The 24,841-nt window shown below is 27.8% G+C and overlaps 2 protein-coding genes across 2 annotated transcripts in view; one reads left to right on the top strand and one right to left on the bottom strand.

Annotated features, from left to right (window-relative positions):
• Positions 1-22,533, top strand: part of LOC117177763 (tRNA-dihydrouridine(16/17) synthase [NAD(P)(+)]-like) — a 33,636-nt gene extending 11,103 nt beyond the window's left edge. The window contains exons 2-9 of the mRNA XM_033368671.1: positions 6,244-6,504; positions 6,593-6,752; positions 9,430-9,625; positions 16,488-16,736; positions 18,377-18,522; positions 20,504-20,601; positions 20,697-20,852; positions 22,322-22,533. Of these exons, the coding sequence (XP_033224562.1) occupies positions 6,244-6,504; positions 6,593-6,752; positions 9,430-9,625; positions 16,488-16,736; positions 18,377-18,522; positions 20,504-20,601; positions 20,697-20,852; positions 22,322-22,480 (1,425 nt within the window). The 3' untranslated portion in view covers positions 22,481-22,533. The remainder of the gene's footprint in view (positions 1-6,243; positions 6,505-6,592; positions 6,753-9,429; positions 9,626-16,487; positions 16,737-18,376; positions 18,523-20,503; positions 20,602-20,696; positions 20,853-22,321) is intronic.
• A 77-nt stretch (positions 22,534-22,610) lies between these two features.
• The window catches only part of LOC117177764 (protoheme IX farnesyltransferase, mitochondrial), a 21,614-nt gene continuing 19,383 nt past the window's right edge, over positions 22,611-24,841 (bottom strand). The window contains exon 7 of the mRNA XM_033368672.1: positions 22,611-23,002. Coding sequence (XP_033224563.1) covers positions 22,782-23,002 — 221 coding nt within the window. The 3' untranslated portion in view covers positions 22,611-22,781. The remainder of the gene's footprint in view (positions 23,003-24,841) is intronic.

The following is a 24,841-nucleotide window of genomic DNA, read 5'->3' as shown; positions in this document are numbered from 1 at the left end:
GGAATTTTACAAATTTTCAGTAGAAAAATCTATCAATTCAATTGAAATATCACAAATTTCATATCATATGATAAATGCAATTTATAATAAGTTCACTTTCATGTTTTTTTTTAAATATCAAGTTGAGTTGTTAATTTTTTCAATTATAAAATCATTTAGTTTACAATGCGTTATTCTAAAATATTTAACTTTAAAAATGTTCCATTTTGTGTCTTCATTTTTAATCGTACATATGTTTTCAATTTAAATAATTTTAAGATACAGTTTTGAAGACTTAATCAATTAAAAATTAAGAGTGTTTTAAATTGAAAATTCTAGATAAAAAGCATTAAGAGTTGATCAACTTAAAATATAATTTAATTAATGAAACTTTACAAAACTGTTTTCAACTTCAAAATAATTTCAAATTAATACATTCACAATTAATCATTTTTATTCAAATATATTAAATAATATATTAATTAATGAGTAATTTTTAAAACTGAACTGTAATTCTTGTGTTAAAAATTGAACTATAATTCATTTTACAGGACCATTATGAATCTGTTCTAAATTAAACAATTTACAGATTTTAGTGTTTTTGTTGAAATTTTAATATTCAATATTTAACCAATTCAATTTGAAATTCTTTAATAAAAAAGAAATAGCATTTTTTAAATTATTATAAATTTTTGACTATTCACAACAAATGAGCAGTTATAAATCAAATGTTTAAAAATAAATAGTTTGAAACTGAAACCACACCAAATTTAAACAATTCAAGTTAAAATATTTATGCATTCGAATACTTTTGAATTTCACAATTATAATTTTAAAAGAATGGGAAGAAATTTGGGTATTTAATTTTTTTGTCCAAACTGTAGGAGGAACGTTTTTATTTGTTTACACTTTCATTGAATTAAAGGCGGGCAAATGTTGTATTTTAAATATTTTAATTGAATTTGACACGAGAACTCTCATTTTTATTGAGCTGGAAGGGATAGAATTTTGATTATTATTTTTCTGAATTGGAAGAGGCCAATATTTTCTTTTTAACATTTTTATTAAGTTTAAGGTAAAAATGTATAATTTTTAATTATGGAAATTTTGTAGTTTGAATATTTGTATTAGGTTGAAAGCGAGGAAATGTTGTTTTTAAATTTTTTCGAAATTGGAAGAGAGACATTTTTTATTTTTATTATTTTTATAGAGTTTGGAAGGGACGACGTTTTGGTTATTTCATTTTCTGAATTGAAGGAGGTCATTTTTTCTTTTTATCATTTTTATTGAGTTGAAGGGTAGACATTCTTATTTTCAATCTTTTTTTTCTGAAATGGACAGGGGAAATTTTTGTTTTTAAAATTTGTGTTGAGTTGGAAAGGAGAAAATTTTGTTTACTTTTTTTCTTAATTGGAAGAGAAACATTTTTTTATTTTTGAGATTTTTATAGAGTTGAAAGAGAAGAAATTTTTTTGATTAATTGTGTCTCTAAATTGAAAGAGGCCAGTTTTTTCTTTTCCATATTTTTGTCAAGTGAACGGGGGGCAAATTTTATATTTTTAAAATAATATGGAATGGGGGAACCTTTTGTTTTCAATTTTATACTGAATTGGAAGAAGTTCATGTCTTATTTTAAACATTTATATTAACGTGAGTTGGGATTAATTTTAACTTAGAGCATTGAAAAAGATAGCGCGGTGTTATATTTTTTAACCATAAATCTTTGAACTGATCAAGTTATAAAAGTTCAAAATTAAAAATATTGCAATATAGTGGCATTTAATTTAAAATGGTTAATTTAAAAAGTGTTAAAAGCTTTCATTTTATACGTGTAAATTATTGAGCGTTTGAATTAAAAATTTGTTAACGTCAATCTAAAAAGTATAGAATTCAAAAGAGTTCCACATTGAATGATTTAATTGGCAGTTCAGTTTTGATTACTACAAATGAAAAAATTCCGAGTTTTAAAAGTTGGATTTTTCAAATTTCAATAAACATCAAAAAATGTGGCGAACCGGAGAAAACCCCGTAGGTTTTTTTCCTCCATTGAAATGACCACCCTGACTTAAGTTGTTTAAAACAAATTTTGGAAAAAATCCCTTCATATTTAATTTTTCTTAAAAAAAAGAAAAAAACTATATGTTAGGATGTGTTCAAAACACTTTAAGTAAAAAAAAAAGTGGTTTCTAAATTGGCATCATATTACCAAAATTATAAGAACCAGGAATGTATGGATTTTATGAGGAGGCAATTGAAGTGAAAAAAATCGGATTGTTTTATGTCTTTCTTCTTTTAAAGAATTTACAAGAATGGTCCATTTTTTAATTCTAAGCGACGAGTCTCATGCATTCATCATTATTAGATAAAATAGAGCTAATTTCAAAAGTTGTTAACATATTGTATATCATTTTCGGGGCGTTTAAATGGTAAAAGTTTTTTAACACTTGCAAATTTACGAGCAGTAGTTTGTTGTAAACAAATCTATACATTTGTAATATTTTGCGCCCACATTTTAATATACAATTGTTTTCGGAATTTTTGAAACGACTGTTGACTGATTTCGTTTAAACCATTTTCGTGTGCCAAAGTTCGTCCAGATATTTCAAATCGTGTTTTTTTTGTGTGTATAGGAGCAACTCTTGCTTGTCACAAAACTAGCATCAATAATCAAAATTGGACCTAGATTCTGTACTTTTTTAAATTCATTTATTTCAAAAATACAGGCAAACTCCACTATTATTGTTGTTTTTACTCTCTGATTTTTAATATTTACAAACTATACTAAGTTATTCCAAGTTGTTTTTTTACCTTCAAATAGATATATTTAAAAACGTTTTATTAATTGTTAAATTATTAGTTATTCAGATTACTAGATTTTTATCAATATTAGTAGTCCTCGAAAGTCATTGATCTTTAGGTCTAACAATATATTACTTAACTACTTTAGCTCATTTTTAATATTTTAGCTCAGAAGTAAAATTAGTTGAGTGAACTAAGCCTTACAACGAAATAAAAAGTAGAATTTATTGATCAATAGTTTGAACTATTAGAGAATTTTACAAACTGTTATAGACAATTTTAATTGGAAATATTAAAATATTTGTAAATACTTTATTATTTAATGTAGCTATATTTATGTTAATTTTTGGACTGATATTTCTTTAAACTTGGTCAAACTACCTTCGTACATCTAAGTGAATTCGAAGACAATCAGTTGCTATGATTATAATTTCGATGCTTCGAAAATGTCCATTACATGAATCTCACCGTTCAATTGTTTTAATATAATTTTTTCGTCTTCTATTTGGAAACCATTTGAGCCAAAGAACTGAATGTTAAATGTGCGATTCGCAAAAATGTTTTTAAAAGTGATAAGCAGGTATGTTGGTAACACATATTTCACGAATTAAGACCCGTGGAATTAATCGGTAAATCGGCATTCATAAAATGAGGCCAAAGGAAAAATCCATTTTGTCTAGTTGAACATAATCTAAAAATTTTTGCATTTTTGTTTTACCATGCTTGTTTCCGTCCATGTCGGAGTAAGGGGGTCAGCTCGGATCTGGTTTTGGGCGGACCTAACGAGAAAACGAAAAACTATCATGAATTTGGTTTGTGAAGGAATAATAAAAAATTAACATTCTAAAAAAAATGGCCATTACCCGGAGTATTTCTACTCTTCAGATTATGTCTACCAAAAATTAGACAAAATTGATTCTTCTATTGGTCTCAGTTTATGAAGTCCGATTTACCGATGATTTCAGGGACTTTAATGCCTACGTGCTTTTATACTGATGATTTTATCCAATTATTATACGCCAAAATTTTTCTAAATCGAATTACCTGCGGCCCACTGTGTGACATCTATCAGATATATAATTTTAATATTTACACTTGAAAAACTCCAACAATCTGAAACTGGAAATATACAAATCATATTGTCCGACTTTTATAAGAAATGATATTTTCCTTTGAGTCCAGCACGGCAATATGTCTTTCACTATCAATATTTTAATGCCATTTATATTTACATCAATTTTATATTTACACGTGTTTCATTGACTGTTATGTAAAAATAAAAGATGCTACGCACGAAAAGGATTGTGGTCATTTTAATACAGTTTATCTACTCGCCTGGAAATCCTGGAATTGTCGGGAAATTTTTATATACCTGGAAAAACCTGGAAACGCCGGGGAATTTTTTTGAGAGCAGCCTCCAATTTTTTCCTAAATTTTAATATAAAATCAAATAACAATGTTTTTGCATGTTGAAAAGTAGCTTTATATTACTGGATTTAGCTTTTTTTTATTGAAAATTCGTTTTTTCAGCTGGTTGAAAATTCATGTTTTTTTTTTGTCAAAAACTCGTCTTTTCTGGTAGAAAATTATTCTTCTTGGATAAAAATCCAACAGTTTGGTGGAGAACTGAACATTTTTCGTTGAAAATTACACTATTTGGTTGAAAGTTAAATTCTGGTTAAAAATTGATTTTGTTGTTAAGGATTCATCATTTTAATTAAAAATTCTTCTCTCTGGTTGAAAATTCGTTTTCTTTTTAGATGAAAACTTATTTTTTAAAATGAAAATTGAACTATTATAGTTGAAAATTTAACTATTTTGTTGAAATTTATTTTTTTGTTTTGTTTTTGAAAATAATAATTTTTTTAACAGACAATTTTCGGTTGAGTATTGATCCTTTTTAGTTGCAAATTCATCTTTTTTGGTTTAGGATTCTTCATTTTACTTGAATTAATTACTTTTTGGTTTAAAATGCAACTATTCCAGTTAAATATTTATCATTTTAGTTGAAAATTTATCTTTTTGATTTAAACATTCATACTTTTGAATTAAAAAGCAATTATTACAGTTAAAGATTCATGATTTTAGTTGAAACATTATCTTTTTGATGCTTTTCCATTTGGCTATTTCATAATATTAGTTAAAATTTCATCTCTTTCGTTGAAAATTTATTATTTTAACTGAAAATTTATCTATTCAATTTTTGTTGTTGAAAAATTAACTTTTTTGTTGGATATCCAACTATTACACTTAAATATTCATTATTTAAGTTCACAATTCAACTGTTTGGTTAAAAATTCAAATGAAATATTTATAATTTAAGTTGAAAATTCATCACTTTAGTTGAAAATTGATATTTTTAGTTGAAAATTACATTATTTTTTTGAAAATTCGTCTTCTTGGTTAAAAATGCATCTCTTTGGTTGAAAATAATTTGTTTCAACACGAAATTTAACTATTCAATATTTTTGGTTGAAAATTTCTATTTTTTTTTAGTTAAAACTTCGTCTTTTGGATTGAAATTTAATATTTTTTGTTAAAATCTAATATTCTAATTGAGTATTAATAATTTTAGTTTAAGATTCATTAATTTGGATGAAAATTATTCTGTTTTATTTGGAAATGAAACTATTTGCTTCAAAATTGATCTTTTTTAGTTGAACATTAAAATGTTTGTTTAGAATGTCATGTATTTTGTTGAAAATTTGTCTTTGTTGGTAGAAAAATAATCTTCTGAATTGAAAATTCTTTTTTTCGTGGCGAATTCAACTATTACAGTTAAAGTTTCATCATTTTAGTTGAAAATTATTTTTTTCATAAAAGATTCAACTTTTCCAGTTGAATATTCCTCATTTTATTTAAAAAATCATATTTTTTTAAATTGAACTATTTTGTGGGAAATGTATAAAGGTATAATTTTTCGTTAAAAATTAATTTTTTCAACTAAACGTTCAACATTCATTAAAAATTCATAAATTTGGTTAAAAATCCATATATTTTGTGGAAAGTTCGTCTTTCTTGTTAGAAACTTAATCTTCTTGTTTAAAAATTCATCTATATTGTTTAATGTTCAATATTTTAACTTAAAATGTTAGGAATTTGAAGTGTTTTAATATAGTATCCACATTAATTTGATCTAAAAAAAATATGTTTCTATTTTCGTGAAAAATCTCCTGTTTCCTCTGTTTTTACATGATACTAGTCACCCAGGAAAATATATTTCATTCAAAATATTATGTAATATATTATATGTAATATAATTTGTCTTGAATGGATCCGTACTATGTGAAATTATACCTGTAAAAATCTTGAGATACCTGGTACAACCTGGAATAGCCAGGCATTTTTTTCAGGATTTGAGTAGATATCCTGTTAATATGATTTTCCCTATTCATTTAATTCAATAATTCAGTGCTTTCATTTCATAAGTTTTTTTATCAACTATTACGTGAAAAATAATTTCAGATGACGGAATTGAATGGTAGTAGAGACCCAGTTTCCGAGGAGAAAAAATCAGACTTTTGGACAGATGTTTTGGGCTCTCCAAAGTACGTGGTTGCACCAATGGTAGACGCTAGTGAATTAGCTTGGAGGCTACTTAGTAGACGACATGGAGCTCAACTTTGTTACACACCTATGTTGCATTCTTCTGTTTTTTGTCGGGATTCAAAATACAGAAAAGATGCTCTTGCTAGTACTACGGAAGATCGTCCATTGATAGTTCAAGTTCGTAAAAACAATGTTTGGTTATTGAGAAACTTTATAAAAAAATGTAATAATAAATAATTTTTTTTTTAATTTCTCTTAATTTTAGTTTTGTGGTAATGATCCAAAAATATTACTTGAAGCAGCGCTTTTAGCAGAACCATATTGCGATGCCATCGATATAAATATTGGCTGTCCTCAAGCTATAGCCAAACGTGGACATTACGGGGCTTTTTTACAAGATGATTGGGATTTATTAGAAAGAATAGGTAACAAGCAATTCATTATTTTATGAACATTCAGGGTGGCCACTGGTCATTTAAAATCATTTTGTTTTATAGGATCCCGTAAAAAACCTAAGCATTTTACAGGGTGTCTTACCTACCTGGAAAACCTGGAATTGTCAGGGAATTTTTTCGAGCTCGTATTTCATTGTTTTTAAATTGCAGTATAAAATTTGAATGACATAGATTCTTAATTTGTACAAGTATCTTAATGTTATTATTTTGATGGACATTCTTTTTTTCTTTTGTTTTTAAATTAATTTTTTTTCACTGAAAATTTAACTATTCTACATTTGGTTGAAAATTGACTTTTAAAAATTAAAAATTCAAGTATCTAGTTGAAAATTCAAAGGTGTGTTTGCATTTTCTCTCTCCCTCTCTCTTGACTGAAAAGTCTTTCTTAGTTGAAAATTAAATTCATTTTGAAAATTCTTCTTTTTGGTTGAATTCAACTGTTTTCTAGTTTGGAAACTAAACTCTTTTGTTACATTTTTTGTTGTTGTTAAAGGTGTATAATTTTAATTGGAAATTTCCCCTCTTTGGTTGAAAAATCAACTATTTTTTTGGAAGTTCCTTTTTTTCTTTAGCTTGAAATTAATGATTTAAACGGAAAATGTAACTATTCCAGTGGAATATTCAATAATTTTAGTTACAAATTCATCTTCTTTAGTTGAAAATTTGTCTTTTTTTATACAAATTAAACTTATTTGTGTGAAAATTTAATTATTCTAGTTAAAACTCATCATTTTAGTTGAAACTTCATCTTTTTGTTTTAAAATTCATTACTTTGTTTGCAAATGTAACCATTTTTGACCTGAAAACTGAAAATTCCACTATTTAATTTTTGGGTAACAATTCATCTCTTTTTTAGCTGAAAAATCATGTATTTTTTTTAACGTTCGTCTTTTTTGTTAGGAAGTCAACTATTTCGGTTGAAAAACTATAACTCTAGTTAAAAATTCATTAGTTTAGTTGAAAATTATTTTTTTAAACTAAATATTTAACTTTTCCAAATTTAATTGAAATTGATATTTTTTAGTTCAAAATTCAACTATTTCAGTTGAAGAATCATAATTTTAATTGTAAATTCATTAGATTAGTTGAAAATTAATTTCTTAAATTAAGTGTTTAACTTTTCCATTTTTTATTGAGAATTGTTTTTTTTGGTTCAAAATTCAACTATATGGTTTCAAATTTGATCTTTTTTAGTTTTAATTCAACTATTTCGTTTAAAGTCCATGTGTTTTATTGAAAAATATTATTTTTTGGTTGAAAATTCATCATTTTGTTTGAAAATAAAACTATTTGATTGGAAGTTAAACTCTTTTGTTAAAAATTCGTCTTTTTGGTTTAAAATTCATATATTCCGGATGAAGATTCATAATTTTAGTTAAAAATTCATTACTTGGTTAAAAATTAATCTTTTTTTTTTTTGTATAAAAATCAACTATATTATTGAGAATTCATGTATTTTATTGAGAAATCATCTTTTTTGATAGAAATTTCATTTTCTTGGTTGAAAATGCAACTATATGGTTAAAAATTCATCTATATTGTTGAAATTGCAATATTTTTCATTGGGAAGTTGGGAATTTGTAACGGTTTAAATTGAATTCAGTATAGTATCCATATTAATTTTACCTAAATATGCACTTAATTTTATTATTTAATTATATAATTAGTCGGTGGTGTTAATATGTTTTAGAATATCTTGTAATATATTTTGTCAAGTTTTCTGATTTAAGCATATTAATTGAATCCCTAGAAACTGAAAAAAACATTATTTAGTGTAAACTCGTGAATCTGTATACATATTCCGATTCAATTGTTTAAAAAAATGCGAAATATTTGAATGGCTTTGTAATATACATTCAATTATTATTCTTTCATAACGAACCAACTCGAATAATTTGAGATTAAAATGTTTTGAAAGAAGCACTTAAAATTGAACAAATGTAAATTTAAACGTCCATATAGAATTTTCACTTGTAACTCTTCATGCAAAAACCACAGTCTTTTCCTTTTTCCTCTGCATTTTCTCTTTTATCTGAAATCTCCACTTTTTTCTCTTATTATCGAAAAATGTCTCCTTTTCTCTTTAAATATACGACATATTTGAATAAAATATTTGACTTATTGCTATTAAAAACTAGAATATGCTATCGTGTGTAGTGAAAGTTTTAATATTTTCAGATTACAAAATTATTATATTATATAATTTTTCTAATTAAAACTGAAAAGTTATTATTCAATATAAAATTGGAACTGTTAAAAATATGTATTAATTTTAAATAGAAGTGTTTTGAAAGCTTCAAACTTATATTTGTTGTGCAATAGATTCGTTAACTTGGAAGTTCTTTTTTTAGAACTTCAGATTAGAAATTGTTTAACGTCGAAGGTTTGAATTTGAAAACTGAAAAAACCGTGACAATTTTTGGAAAACCGAAAAATGACTGAGAACTATTTTCTGGGTCTAGAGTGAGCACCCGGAAAGAGACAGTTTATTAAGAAATCAAATAATGCTTCTAAGCGTGTTATATTGATTTTGTATCTTTCAATCCTGTAAATTAAAATTTTTTGATAATTTTGGGATATTTAGTAATTTTATAGAATCCCGACTTATCTATAAAATAATGAAAATTTCTGAATAATTGAATTACAGTTAGCACATTGAGTAAAAGCCTTCATATTCCTGTGACTTGTAAATTAAGAGTATTTACTGACGTGGACAAAACTATTGCTTACGCACAAATGTTAGAAAAAGCAGGAGCAAGTCTTCTCACAGTACATGGCCGTACAAGAGAACAAAAAGGACCACTCACAGGCTTAGCATCATGGGATCACATTCGTGTAGTTCGGTAATCTTGATAATTATTTGCTTAAAATTCAAGCAGTAATTTTTAAATCAGAATTTTAATTAGACTAGATCCTTTCTTATCAGATATTCGCTATATTTACTTTTAATTTTAATCACAATTAAATTTTTAAAATTGAAATTAAAAATCAGAAAAAAATTGTACCGTGTTAATTGAGAACATTGAAAATTGAATAATTTCTCCTTAAAGCTTTATATCCTTAGACATCTTCTAATTCATAGCGTTTGATATTGAACAAATTCTAACTTTGTGAATCCGTATTCTAAGATTTAATTTTTTTCAAATTGCAAGTCTTAACAGTTAGATATTAACAAATCCAAAACTTTGAAAATCGATTAATTTCAAATTATATTTTACACACGCATTTCCGTTTAATGTATTTTTTAAAAAGAATTCCTCTTTTTCCAGCTGTTTTCAAGAAACTTCCCCATTTTTAATTTTTTCGCGTAAATGTGAATTGATTTAATAGAACTCAATAAGAAAATCCAACAACTTTGGATTTAAAGATAATTCTTTTACGTTACAAATCTGCCTATATGCTTGAAAATGTAATTATTTTTCGGAAAATTTAATTGTTTTGTTGAAATATTAATTGTTATGTTGAAAATTTAATTATTTTTTTAAAAGCTACTATTTTTGTAAAAAATTTAACTGTTTTATTGAAGATTCGTCTTTTTTGATAGAAAAATCATCCTTTTGAATTGAAAATTCCTTTTCTATGGTAGAAAAGTAATATTTTTTGGTTGAAACTTCAAGTGTCTTCTAAAAAGTTGGTATTCTTTTATATGAAAATTGAACCGCATGGTTAAAAATTAATCTGTTTTGTTTAAAAAAAGGCCCTTTTGATTGAATTTCCAACTGTTTGGTTATCAATGCAACTGTTTGGTAGAAAATTATTTTTTTTTTATTCAACTTCTTGGTTTAAAATTCATCTTTCTTGGTTGAAAACGATCTATTTGTTAAAAAGTCTTCTTTTTAGACTGATAATTTAACTGCCCTCTACAAAATTAGTCTCTCTGGCTTGAAAAATCGACTATTTTATTAAAAATGCAACTGTTTTTGATTGAGATTTAATCTCTTTTATTTAAAAATTCGTCGATTAGCTATTTTCACTACCACCACTAGCTAACTTCACTACGTTGACTGCTGCATGGAAAACGAGGGACCAAATGACCTTTGGTCCATGTTTGCCCTATTTTGCTAATATCTTCGTAAAAACTAATTTTTTATGTATAAGTATATTTGAAAAATAGTTTTCATTTTTAGGGGCTATTTAAAGAAACAATAAAATGATAATAACTATTGTTCATTACGAAGATATTGCAAAAAAATCTGCCCGCTACGTGGGCATATTATCATCGCGCGCTACGCGCGCGGCTCGCTTCGCTCTGAACTTTGAGCGCGCCTAGGGCGCGTGACTGTTGGTTCTCGCGCTTCGCGCTCGATTATGTATTTACCTCGCGCTACGCGCTCGGTCTTTATATTTTCGCATATTCTTGCGCAAACATTTAAAAATTAACACTCAAAACATCCACCACTGTAATTTTGTGATTGTGAATTCTCTTTCGTTAAAAGAGCTTAGCTCGAGAGTTTGAGCGCACCTACGGCACGCGACTGAGGGCAATTGCACTCCGCGCTTAGTTTTTGCATTTCATCCGCATTCGGGCACAGACCTTTTAAAATCAAAGGTGAACGGACCGACAACTGTAATTTTGTAATTTTGAACTCTCTTTTGTTAAAACTCTTTGGCTTTAACGAACACATTCTCATCACGTGTCTCGTGATTCGCACTCGATTTTGTCCAACCTGTCAACTTTTCTACATTATACACAACACTTTTATATCAATTATAATACATTTTTTTATGTAACTCTGCCAGGGATTACTTATTAAAAAATTACAAAATAAAAAGCAAATTGTATTTATCATGATTATTTTTGTATTTGTTTCTTATTTGGCTTTAAATTGTGTTTTAAGCTGCTCTGAAATATGTATCATGTCAATAAATGCATATTATTACAATTTATAATATGTATAAAAATTGAATCACACTAATTCTTATTTCCTTGTTTTTATAATTTTTTTATTTTTAATTTTTTTTACGATTAAATAAAAACTACTGCGCATCTGCATAGGGTCTAATACAGCACTCTATATAGGATCCTATATAGGAGCCTATGTCCTCTTTCATCTTTTCTGTGCTTTTTCCAAAAAGTTAATTTTTTAATTTTTAATTTTATGTTTTACGATTAAAAGAAAATCTACTCGTCCTATCGAAAAATAATTAATAATAAATTTATAGATCTTTTTAGGCGAACAACTGTTGTCTGGTAATTTAAGTTCATACCTTGTGTCGTTTTTTTAAACAAATTTAATATTTTTATTTAGAATGTTATTTTTTATGACTAAAGCAAAAACTATCTGTCCTATCAAAAATTATAGCTCTTTTTGGATGAACAAGTTTTGTCTCATTTTTTCTCGTAGCTTATATCCAAAACTGATTCATTCTTAATTTGTAGTTCTTTCCAGGGCGCGCAATTTGAGCTTTTTCATTTTTTTCGCATCTTGCATAGTTTGACAAAAAATTGGAATTTTTGGATTTTTCATTATTTTTGGTACGATCAAATTTGGAATGTTCAACTTCTCGACCAAATTAAAAAAGTTGTTATAGTCCTGTAGGGCTTTCAAAAAGCAAAGTTTTTCTTCTCTTGGCTTTTTTCATAGCATGCCTTTTTTTGGCTTAAAATGTTCATTTTAGTTTTTTTTTTTTATTTTGAAAATGCTCTAACTCTGATAATTTTCTTTTTATAGAAAAAGTCATGGGGATAAATTGTTTGAGTTTCTGAGTACTATGAACAACCGTGCATAGAATTTATACATCTGGAAAAATGTGATTTCAAACATTTTTTGTACGATCAAATTTTGATTTTTCCACTTTTTAACCAAATTGAAAAAGTTGTTATCATAAACTTGTAAGGTTTTCAAAAAGCAACGTTTTTCTTCTCCAGAATTTTGTTCGTATCATGCGTTGTTTGGCTTAAATCGTTTACTTTAGTTTGTTTTTGTGGATTTTGAAAATGCTATAACTCTAGTAATTTTCGATTTTTCAGAAAAGTCATTAGGATAAATTGTTAAATTTTTTGAATTATATGAATAATTGTATATAGAATTTTTGAATTTTAAAAAAAGCCGTCTTAAAAATATTCAAAATGTGCCCATTTTTTAAAATTTTATCTAAAATGGCTGGCTCACGAACTTGACCTTTAGTTTAGGACACTAAATTAGTGTACCAAAGGGCAATCTAATAGATTCCTTTTTTCAAAAGTTATCGTGTTCACAGACAGACAAACAGACATACAGACAGGCAGACACATTCGTAAAAACCTGTTTTTCGGATTCAGGGGATCTCAAAACGTGAACATTTGACAAAAACTGGCGGGGGGGGGGGGGGGGGGGGGGGGGGGGGGGTCACATTTTACACAAATCTAATACCTTCTCTGATGAGAATGTAATAAAGTTTTGTCCCATGCATTTTGTTCACTGTTTTTCCCTCAGCATTCAACGAAGTGAAGTTAACCGGTGTTTGAAGTGAAAATACCTAATTTGGTTGAAAGTTAAATTATTTTGTTCTAAAGTAATTTTTTTGTGAAACATTCATTGATTAAGAATTCACCTTTTATGTTTGAAAAGTTATCATTTATGTTTCAAAATTCATATTTCTTGGTTTAAAATTCGACTTTCTTTTATTTTGATAATTCATATTTTCAGGTTAATAATTCAACTGTTTTTTAACCAAATTTTATCTTCTTAACTTGAAAATTTCAATATTTGGTTGAGGTTTAATCTTTTTGGTTTGAAATTTTGACCATTTGATTTAGAATTCAGCTTTGCATGTTGAAAATTCAACTATTTTGGTAAAACTTAAATTACTTTGTTAAAAAATGGTCTCTTTTGCTTGAAAATTGACAACTGTTTGTTGTAAATTCCAATGTCTTTTATTTAAATTCACCTTTTCTGGTTTAGAAGTCGAAGTTTTCCAAATTATTCGAATAAAACTTGAATGAGTAAAATAAATAATAAAGAAAATATTATATAATAATAATGATAAAATATATATTATATAATATAAAATATATAAAGAAAATTTGAAATCTTAACAATTTTGTGAAAAGTTTAATTTTGTTGAAAATTCCTCTATTTTTATATGAAATTCATCTTTTCAGCTTTATACTTCAACTTTCTTTTAAAAAATTCGTTTTGTTACTTAAGTTTGAACTGTTGGGTTGAAGTTTAATCTTTTTTTTCATTCTCATCCTGATGAGAAGGTATTGATTTTATGTAAAATTTCACTTTGTCGGCTTTCATCAAATCTCCACGTTTTGAGACCCACTGAGTCCGAAAAAACTTAAAAAACTTAAAAAGAAAGAACAAGTTCGTAAACCAGCTATTTTGGACCAAAATTCAAAAAGTGAGCGTGTTTTCAAAATTTTTGAAACCACATTTTTTCAAAATTTCAAAATTCTATGAACAACGCATGATATGAAAAAAAGTCAAGAGAAGAAAAATATTCATTTTTGAAAGCCCTACAAGATAATCATAACAACTTTTTTAATTTGGTCGAAAAGTTGAAAATTCAAAATTTGATCGTACAAAAAATTTTTGAAACCACATTTTTCAAGATTTATAAATTTTATGTACAGTTATTCATAGTACTCATTAACTCAAACAATTTATCCCTATGTTGTGTTTGTATTAAAAGAAAATCATCAGAGTTAGAGCATTTTCAAAATCCAAAAAAAGTAACTAAAATTAACATTTTTAGCCAAACAACGCATGATATGAAATGAAGTCAAGAGAAGAAAAATGCTCATTTTTGAATGCTGTACAAGATAATTATAACAACTTTCTTAATTTGGTAAAAAAGTTGAAAATACAAAATTTGATCGTACCAAAAATATTTGAAACCACATTTTTCAAGATTTCAAAATTCTATGTACGCTTGTTAATACTACTCACAAACTCAAACAATTTATCCCCATGACTATTTTCTATAAAAAGAAAATTATCAGAGTTAGAGCATTTTCAAAATCCAAAAAAAAAAACTAAAATGAACATTTTATGCCAAAGAACGTATGAAAGCCCTACAATATTATGATAAGAACTTTTTTAATTTGGTCGAAATATTGAAAATTCCAAATTTGATTGTACTTTGTAGACTTTCTTTCAATCGTAAAAAATAAGATTAAAAATAAAAAATTTAATTTTTGGGAAAAGGACAGAAAAGATGAAAGAGGACATAGGACCCGATATGGGTTCCTGTATTAGAACCTATGTAGATGCGCAGTAGTTTATATTTAATCGTAAAAAACAACATTAAAAACAAAAAAAATTATAAAAACAAGGAAATAAGAATTAGTGTTATTCAATTTTTATACATATTATAAATTGTAATGATATGCATTTATTGAAATGATACATGTTTCAGAGCAGCTTAAAATACAATTTAAAGCCAAATAAGAAACAAATACAAAAATAATCATGATAAATAGAATTTGCTCTGTATTTCGAAATTTTTCGATAAGCAATTCCAGACAGAGTTATATAAAAAATGTATTTTATTTGATCTAAAAGTGTTGTGTATAATGTAGAAAAGTTGGCATGTTGGACAAAAAAGAGTGCGAAGCACGAGATACGTGATGAGAATGTGTTCGTTAAAGCCGAAAGAGCTTTAACAAAAGAGAGTTGAAAATCACAATATTACAGTTGTTGGTCCATTGACCTTTTATTTCAAAAGGTCTGTGTACGAATGCGGGAGAAATACAAAGACCAAGCGCGGAGTGCGATTGCTATGAGTCGAGTTCCGTAGGTGCGCTCGAATTCTCAATCTAAGCTCTTTTAACGAAAGAGAGTTCACAATCACCAAATTACAGTGGTGGATGTTTTTAGCCTTAATTTTGAAAGGTTTGCGCAAGAATATGTGAAAATATAAAGACCGAGCGCGTAGCGCGAGGTAAATACATAATCGAGCGTGAAGCGCGAGATAAATACATCATCAAGCCCGAAGCGCGAGAACCAACAGTCGCGCGCCCCAGGCGCGCTCAAATTTGCGAGCGAAGCGATTCGTGCCCGCAGCGCGCCATGAGAATGTGCCCGCGTAGCGGGCAGATTTTTTTTTATTTGGAAATTCGAGCCTTTGATTAAAAATTTATTTTTGAAGGTTGATAATTCAACTGTTTGGCTAAAGCCTCAATTACTTTGTTAAAAATTCGTCTCTTATGTTTAAAAGTTCTCAACTGTTTGGTTGCACACGCAACTGTTTGGTTAAAATTTTTTTTTTTTTATTTCAAATATTCGATTGTATTGTTGAATTAATCACCTCGACAAGTGACAATGATGGACGAGATTCAAGATAAAGGGGTCACGCGTCTACCAGCAATCTCGATTGGTTTAGGTTCAACTGTGTTGAGGTCTTTAGTTAGAGCAACTTGTGATGTAGCAAACAGAACTTGTTAGAAAGCAGAAAGAGTACCGTCTCCAACGAAAAATTTAGCGCCCGAAACTCAAAATAAAGGGAAATTTTCAAGGAGAGACTGCATTGGGCGGAAACAATGAACCCCGAAGGTCACTCAAAAGAAAGATAACATCAAATAAATTATTAAGAGATTAAAAATACATCTTTTAAGTTCATTGTGTAAAGAATATTTGAAATAGTTACTGCATGTTCCTTTTTTCATAATGCCATCCGACTTTATTTTTAATTTTAAGCGAATTTTTTAAAGCATTCTACTTGAACCGAGCCCTGAATATTATTTTACTATGATTATTAAATTCGCCATCTTAATAGGGAGAACGTAAAAGTTCCGGTCATCGCTAACGGCAATATACAGTGCGTACAAGACGTTGAAAAGTGCATTAATGAAACGGGAGTCCAAGGTGTAATGTCAGCTGAAGGAAATCTCTATAATCCACTTATTTTTGAAGGATGTTACCCACCCAGCTGGGAACCAGCATCAGAGTACTTAAATCTTGTGGAACAGCATCCCGCACCTTCCTCCTACATTCGTGGTCACTTGTTTAAGATGTTTCAACGCACGTATGTGATCATTTAGTATACTTTAATTATAATAACTAGCTGAATTTAAAAATTCGCCTAAACTTTTTTATAGATAAACGTTTATTTGTCGACCTACTAGCCTTAGCAAATTGCCTTGCTGACACCTTCATATTTTCACAGAATTGTCTTAAAATGATTCGCTCTTATCGTCTTGCCTCCAAGCAACCATATCTCATTCTCGCTATAAGTTTCTGACTTTTTTTCTTTCCTTTCTCACGCAAATATTGCGCTCTCTCCCTTGGCATAACTCACCCATAGTCCTCATTAAACCTTGACCCTATTATTCAACCTTACCCTATTATATTTTTCAAATTAAATTTTTTTCTGGAAAGTGATCTCCTTTATTCCGTTTGGAATTCTCAGCGGAGCAAAGGAAAATATATTCTTTTTCAGAAAAAAATTTAATAAAATTTTTTTAAACTCATAGCATCTAGTCTGAAGAGACGCTAAGAATTTCTGTTATTTGACGAGTCAACTTAGATCGATAGTCTTGATTTCTATTTACACATTCCCAGCGGAGCAAGGGTGAAGATCTTTTTTCAGAACAAATTTAATTTTAATAATTTAATGATAAATATCTTGGAAATATTTGTGCAATTTTTGAAATCTGTGAAATAATTTAAGCCTTTGTGAAATCTTTATGAAATCTTTGCGTAATATTTGAAATATTTGATGATATTTGTGAAATTATTGAAATCGTTGGAAAATCATTTAAGTCTTTGTGAAATTTTTGGAAAATCTTTGAAGTTTTAATGAAATCTTTTAATTCTTTCCGAAATATTTGAATTATTTGAGAAGTCCTTGAAATCTTTGTAAAATCTTTCTGGTATCTGTATAAATCTCGAGAAATATTTTTAATACTTTTGAAATATTTGTGAAATCTTTGGGAAATGATTGAAGTGTTTGGAACATCTTTGAAATCATTTTAATCAACCTGATATCGTTGCGAAACCTTTTGAATATTATGAAAATCTTTGCGAAATATTTTCATTATTTTTGAAATATTTGGTATTTGTGAAGTTATTGACATAATTGTGAAATCTCTTAAATTTATCTGAAATCTTTGGAAATTTTTGTGTATCATTTGAAATATTTTTAAATAGCTGATGATATTTGTGAAATTATTGAAAATTTTAGGAAATCATTTAAGCATGCATGAAATATTTTTAATGTATCCGATATCGTAGCAAAATATTTGCGAAATTTTTCTAATCTTTCGAAAATCATTCTAGTTTATGAAATCTTTTTGAAATCTTTGGGAGATCGTTGAAATAGTTGTGAAACGATTCAAGTTTTTGTACAATCTTCTTCATCTATTCTATATCTTTGCAAAACATTTGTAAAAAATTTGAAGTCTTTAAGAAATCATTCAAGTCTTTGTAAAATCTTTGAAAATATTTGTGACATATTTTAAATATTTGGCAATATCCGAAATCTTTGAAAATTTTGATAAATTATTGACATTTTTGTCAAATCTAAACTAAACTTGTTTATTAATCATATTACAATGTGGATTGAAAGTTGATTCAATTCGTTTCACATTTTTAGATATGCATCTTGTAGGTATAATATTTTTTATACTCAGAATCAAATACAGCATACTTTCAACTAGAGAGTAGCCTTTGTCTTACAGAAAATGAAGAAGCACGAGCACTGTTGGCTGAAAATTCTACTATGGAGTCTTTCAGGCGGGTCGTGGAATTGTTAAAGGAACGGTACCTCCCTTATCATGAAGGCCGATTGTCTTGGCCTGAAGAAAGATCAGGTTGGTCAAATATAATTCGTGAAATTGTAAGAACATTTCTATGTTACCGAGTTAACTGGTCTTTTTTTTACCATCGTCGCCCAGAGTGGCCGTATTTCAAGAAAAATCTGCAAATTAGGAGAAAGTCAGAATTGGTCATGGAAAGTCAGGGATTTTGAAAAAAATCTTGCAAAATTCAGGGAATTTCTATAAGAAATTTTTATAATACAAATTTTACAAAATTAATATTCTGGTCTTTGAATAATAATTGGCCAGGGAAAATGAAAAATTGGTCAGGAGAAAATGAGGGAATTTGAAAAATAAAGTTCTGCGGTCACCCTGATATAATATTCATGTTCGTCATTTATTTTCCTTGTATCTCTACTTCTTTTTTTCTGTTACTTCTCCCTAAAGATTATATTTTTTTAAAAGTTCAATAATTTGGCTAAAAAGTCATCCTTTTTGGTAGATAATTAAATTTTTTCAAATTCGTCTTTTCAGTTTAAATATTTATCAGTTTTGCTATAAATTTCATCTTTTTTTTTTTCATTTAAAACTAAAATCTTTTTTGAATGAAATATATTTATACACGCATATATACTATTTCATTTTCCGTTAAAAAGCAATCTTTTTTGGATAAAAATTGAAGCATTTGGTTAATGATATAACTATTCTGTCACCAACTTTTTTTTTTTAAGATTCATCATTTTGGTTGAAAATTCTTTTCTTTAGTATAAAAATCTTTTTTTTTTGTAAAATTTAATTTTATGACTAAAAATGTAACTATTCTAGTTGAAGATTCATAATTTTAGTTAAAAATTCATTTCTAGTTGAAAGTTGAACCCTTTTGTTTAAAATTGATATTTTTAAACTGAAAATTCATCTTTATAGGTTAAAAATTAAACTATTCGGTTAAAAAATAAAAAGTGTGGTGTATTTTTCTGACTACCGGTAAAATTTATTAATTAATAAAAATCGTGGTTTTAATCAGAAAAACGACTACAATCTTTTCTATACTACCCTGGCCAACATAACTTAAAACCAATTCCTACATATTTCGTTAAAAATTCAACTGTTATGATTTGTTGAAAATTTAAATCTGGTAGAAAATTAAACTGTTTTATTCAAATTTCGTTGTTTAAAAAAAATTATTTTTATTTACTAATAATTTAACTTTTCCATTTTTTGTTTAAAATGTCTCTTTTTGAGTTCATTATATTGGCTAGGACTATTTGTTTAAAAGTTTATATACATTGTTGAAGATTCGTCTTTTTGGGTTGAAAATTATTATTCTTGGTTTTAAATTCGTCTTTTTAGTTGAACATTCAACTCGTTGGTTAAGAACTCAACTATTTTGATGAAAATTTAATTCTTTTATTTAATATTTAACATATTTTTTTAGACATCCGTTTTTATTTTTTGGTTGAAATATCAACCAATGAAATTTTTCGTTAAGAATTTTTGTCTAAATTTCTAAATTTATTTATTTCTAATTTTTCTTTTTGGTTGAAATTGCAACTTTCTTCTACAAAATTTGTCTTTTCTGCTTTAAAGTTCAACTGGTTGGTTGTAAATGCAACTCCTTGGTATAAATTAAGTTTTTCCTTTAACAATTTAAATATTTGATTGAAATTTTGAATGTTTTGTTGAAAATTCGTCTATTAGGACAAAAACTTCATTATTTTAGTTTGAATATTCATCTTATTTTGTTGAAAATTTAAGTCATTGGGTAAAAAAAAATCTTTTCTGTCGAAAATTCAACCGTTTTGTTGAAAATTCGGCCTTTTAGATTGAAAATTCATCTTTTACGGTAAAAAAAGTTTTTTTTTTGAAATATACTTTTAATTAAAAAATTTAAATCTGAAATAGCTTTATTACATTTATGAAGGATTCTGTGTTAAAAATATTACAAGATTAAAATGCTGATTTTTAAAATATTAATGGTCAGGGAAAACGAAAAATTTGTCAGGGAAAAAATGTCAAAATATGTTTATCCTTTCAGATTATGATCTCGTTTTGCCGCCGTGGTTGTGTCAACCCTACGTTCGAGATTCGCCAGAAGTGCATCAAAATAAAGTTGAAGCTAAGAAAATGGAATTGGTAAGTTCCTTAAATCCTGGAACTTTGTCCAAAAAAAATGAATATGATATATAAATAATACTACAAAACTTTATTTAATTTTAATTATTTTTCAGGAGAATGGAGCAAAAAGAGAATTTAAGGACGAAGAAGGAAACATGGTATCGCGCAAACGTATGAAAAAATTAAGAAGAATTACCCGTCGTCCGAATAATAATACACCACCTCTTAGACGAGGAAAACTCTTGTGCGGCGATTGTCCGAATCCTCTGGTTAGTAATATTTTATTAACTTGCTATTTTATAAATTTCAAATTTATCATCTGAGGACCAAAAACACTTAAATGACATCACCAAATTTCATTCATTTAAATTCTTTCGAACTAACTGGAATTATTTTAAATTCCCTTAAAGTCTTTTAAAATATAGTTGTACTGAAAATGAGATCTCTGAAACAAAATAGTTTATCTGAGATTTTACATTTTTATAACAACATTTTTTAATTTAAAATGAAAATTCCAACAATGCCTTATGAGAAAAAAGTATCGGTAAGTATATGATCCACTATTTTTTTCGCAAAGTATTAGAACCAATACTTCTTTTTCATAAGGAATTTTTTTTCTAATTGATTTTTTTCTAGTTTCTTAAAAAATTTTGAAAATAGTTGAATTTTAATAATTTAGGGCATATTTTTCGCCGAAAACATTATCTAAAACTCCAGTATTTCCAATTTTGAAATTAAATTTTTCAATGGCTGAAGCTGTCGTAAGAATTTAAAAAGAAACATTAAAAAATAAATAGCTATGTTTGAAGATTATTGACTTATTTAGGAAACGTTTTTCTCGAAAAATCGAATAATGTTATTGTATAATTCAACCATTTTTTTGTAATTGGTAAGAAGCGACTGTAAGAAGAAAATTACAAAAAATATTGCTACAATAATTATTGTTCGTAGATTCTAAACTTTTTAATAAAAACATGATTTTTCTTTTATAACACAGGATTGATATCATTTCAATTCTTAAAATGATTGAAAACTTTTTTTCAGATACCTGATTTTTGCCACAATACTTAAAATTCACTTTATATGATTTTGAATTCCCTTGCAGTTTTCTTAATTAACTTTGAATTCTCTTGAATCCCTTGTAATCTTTTAACTTCACTTGGATTTTTTAATTCTTTGAAATCTTTTAAATCCCCTTGTATTTTTTTGAATAAATTAAACATCTTTTACTGTATTCGAGTAAATTTTTTAATCCCAAGGAATCAAGAAACGCATGTTACACATCGAATATGACATATCACAGTTTCATGCATTTATTGCATTTAAATTCTATAAATTAAATTTAATTAAATTAATTAAATTAAATTAATTAAATTTAAATGCTATAAATACTTACTTATCTTGCATGATTTTGAATTACCTTGCAGTTGTTTCTGTCAACTTTGAATTCCTTTGAATTCCTTTGAAGTCTTTTCAATCTCGCTGAATTCTTTTAAATCAATTGAACATCTTTAGCCATATTCGAGTGAACTTTCGAATTCTATATGCTATTACCAAGTTGCATACATTTAAATTCGTTTGAATTCCTCTGAAATCTTCTGAATTCTCTTGCAGTTTTTCGAAATCACTTTGAATTCCCTTAATTTTTTATTATTATTTTCAATTCATAATTGAAAAAAATCTTGAATTTAGTTGTAGACCAAAATTGCTAGTGGTTAAGCTGTTGTATTTTTTTCAGGGCTTTAAATGCGAGTATCAACTTTGCCGCCAGTGCTGCAGAAGTAAGTGCTTTAAAGACAATTTGGATTGTGTCGGACATAGAAATTTGACGAAAACAAGAAGAAAAATGGCAATTGATTTTGCCAAGCAACGGGAGAATTCCGAAAATTTGATGTGATTATTCACTCAATAGTATGTAAATAAATGAAATAAACAAATTTAAAAAAAAAACTTAAAAGTGATTAACTGCTCATTTTTCAGAAAATCAGGCTTATTAATTAGCAAACAATAATAAAGTCACTTGAATTTAAAACGCATATATCGCATCTCTTATATTTCTATGAGACTTCGTATCTTACAAATATTTTCACTAACAATTATTTTACAGATTTACAAGTTGTACAACGCGTTAACGTGATAGTAACAAGTGTACTATTAATGCTGGAAATAATTCCACAATAGTTGTTTTAACAATTTTATTAAGCAGACGTTGGTGAAAAAAATCGCGTCATAGTTGTAGCAATTCTATCCTGATTTTTCTCATCGCTAATCGACACTTTGTCCTTGTTTCCTTTCAAATCTATGAACCAGTATTTCTTGCAGACGAGCATAAGGATCATCAATGCTGGCAGATGTAGGAGCGAAAAACGAAATAATTTACGTGAAGTCGCACTGTCCGATTGTTTGTGAAATTGATAGGCTGAAAAGTGTCAAATAATATCAAGTTATTCATTTATTTGCTTATAAATTACGTACGAAAAATATGTATATTGAGCATGTTCATACGTTCAAAGAAAGGGAGATTCAAAGGAAAAGAAAAGAAGGTAAGATAGTGTGTATAGGATGTAGGATACCAAAAAAATCGGTATACATGGGGAATGGTATATTCTGAAAAAGGACAGAGAAAGTTTTGGGAAGAATGAGCGAGATTTTTTAGGGAAGAAAACGAGGTGAGGAATATGAGAGGAAAGGAAAGCGTAGAAGTAAGAGGAACAATAAAAAGATATAAGTAATAGAGGAAGAAGGTAAACTGAATTTTTGGAATGTGGCGGGAATTAAGAATAAGGACAGCGATTTTTGGAATTTTTGTAGAAAAGTTCGATATGATTGGACTAACGGAAACTTCGATCGAGGAAAAAAAATGAGGAAGTATAAAAAGTAAATTGTCATTTTACAATATAGAATGGGAAAGGAATGAAAGAGGTGAGAAAAGATATAGAAAAGCTTATTAATGAGGAAGAAGATATTTATTTTCCTATCGGTAGATAGGAAAATGTTGTGGAAAGTAATGGGGAAGAGAGCAAAAGATAACTTTGCTAGAGAGAGTAAGGGAAATTTATAAAGAAACGAGAGATAAGGTGAAGGTGGGAAATAAAACCTCGAAAAAATTCTGGATGGAGATAGAATGAAGACAGACATTTCCGCTGAGCCAGCTTCTTTTTAGGGTGTTCATTGTGGACATGAGAGAAGAATTCTGGAAAGGGTTAGAAGGGAGCATTGGTGATAGGAAGGGACAGATTCTAAACTTTGGCATACGTGGAAAACGTAGTAAAAGTAGCTAAAGAAGAAGTTTTTGTTACAGTATAGAAAATTGTTTTATTCTTCCCAATGACCACATTCTCACATGAATATTAGTAGCCCAGGATAACAAAAGACGCTCTAATGAAAAGCTCCTTCAAGATTTTGAGCGAAAGGACTTTAAAAAAATTAAATACCACGAAGAGGTTACAAAACAGCGTAAAAAAACTATTTTACTTCTCATTTAAAAACATAGACTACATTCGCACATAAATCTTTTTGCCCAGGGCAGCCAAAGACCCTTTAGTAAACAATTCGCTTTTAAATTTTGAACGGAAAAGCATGAAAAAAATTCAATACTACAAAGAGGTTACGATGCAGTGTAAAAAAACTCTTTTGGTTCCAATTCGAAACAGACCACCTTCCAAATTTTTTTCAGGTCTTTTTGCTCAAAATTAAAAAATGAGCTTTTTATTAGAGCTTCTTTAGTTATCCTGGGCTAATTTTGTATGTTTATACTCTATTTCAGTTACGCATAATCAAATTATTATATAGAAACCAAGAATTGCAATAATAAGGCGTTATACGCCTTATAAAATATATCAAATAAAGCTAAAATGGCAATACATAATTCTATATTTGTACCGACTGTACTATACGGTAGCGAGACATGGACTTATCAAAAAAAAGATAAGAGTAAAATTAACGCAATTGACATAAGATTCATGCGCATAATATGCAGGAAAACCCTGATGGACAAAGTAAATAACGAGATAATTCTAAATGAATGTGGTGCAGAAGAGACGCTAGTAGACACATGGGAAAGAAATCGGTTAAGATGGTTCGGACATGTTGAGAGAATGCCAAATGAACGACTAACGAAGCAAGCGTATCAAGGTAAAGTAAATGGCAGCGTGCTCAGAGGTAGACCGCGGAAAGAATGGTTAGAATGTGTGAATGAGACCCTAGTTAGAAGAGACATAAGAATTCACAGAAACACGAGAGCCTGCATGAAAAAATG

This window comes from Belonocnema kinseyi, chromosome 8, assembly GCF_010883055.1.
Source record: "Belonocnema kinseyi isolate 2016_QV_RU_SX_M_011 chromosome 8, B_treatae_v1, whole genome shotgun sequence".
Lineage (NCBI taxonomy): Eukaryota > Metazoa > Arthropoda > Insecta > Hymenoptera > Cynipidae > Belonocnema > Belonocnema kinseyi.
This window is presented reverse-complemented; position numbering and strand designations above follow the sequence as displayed.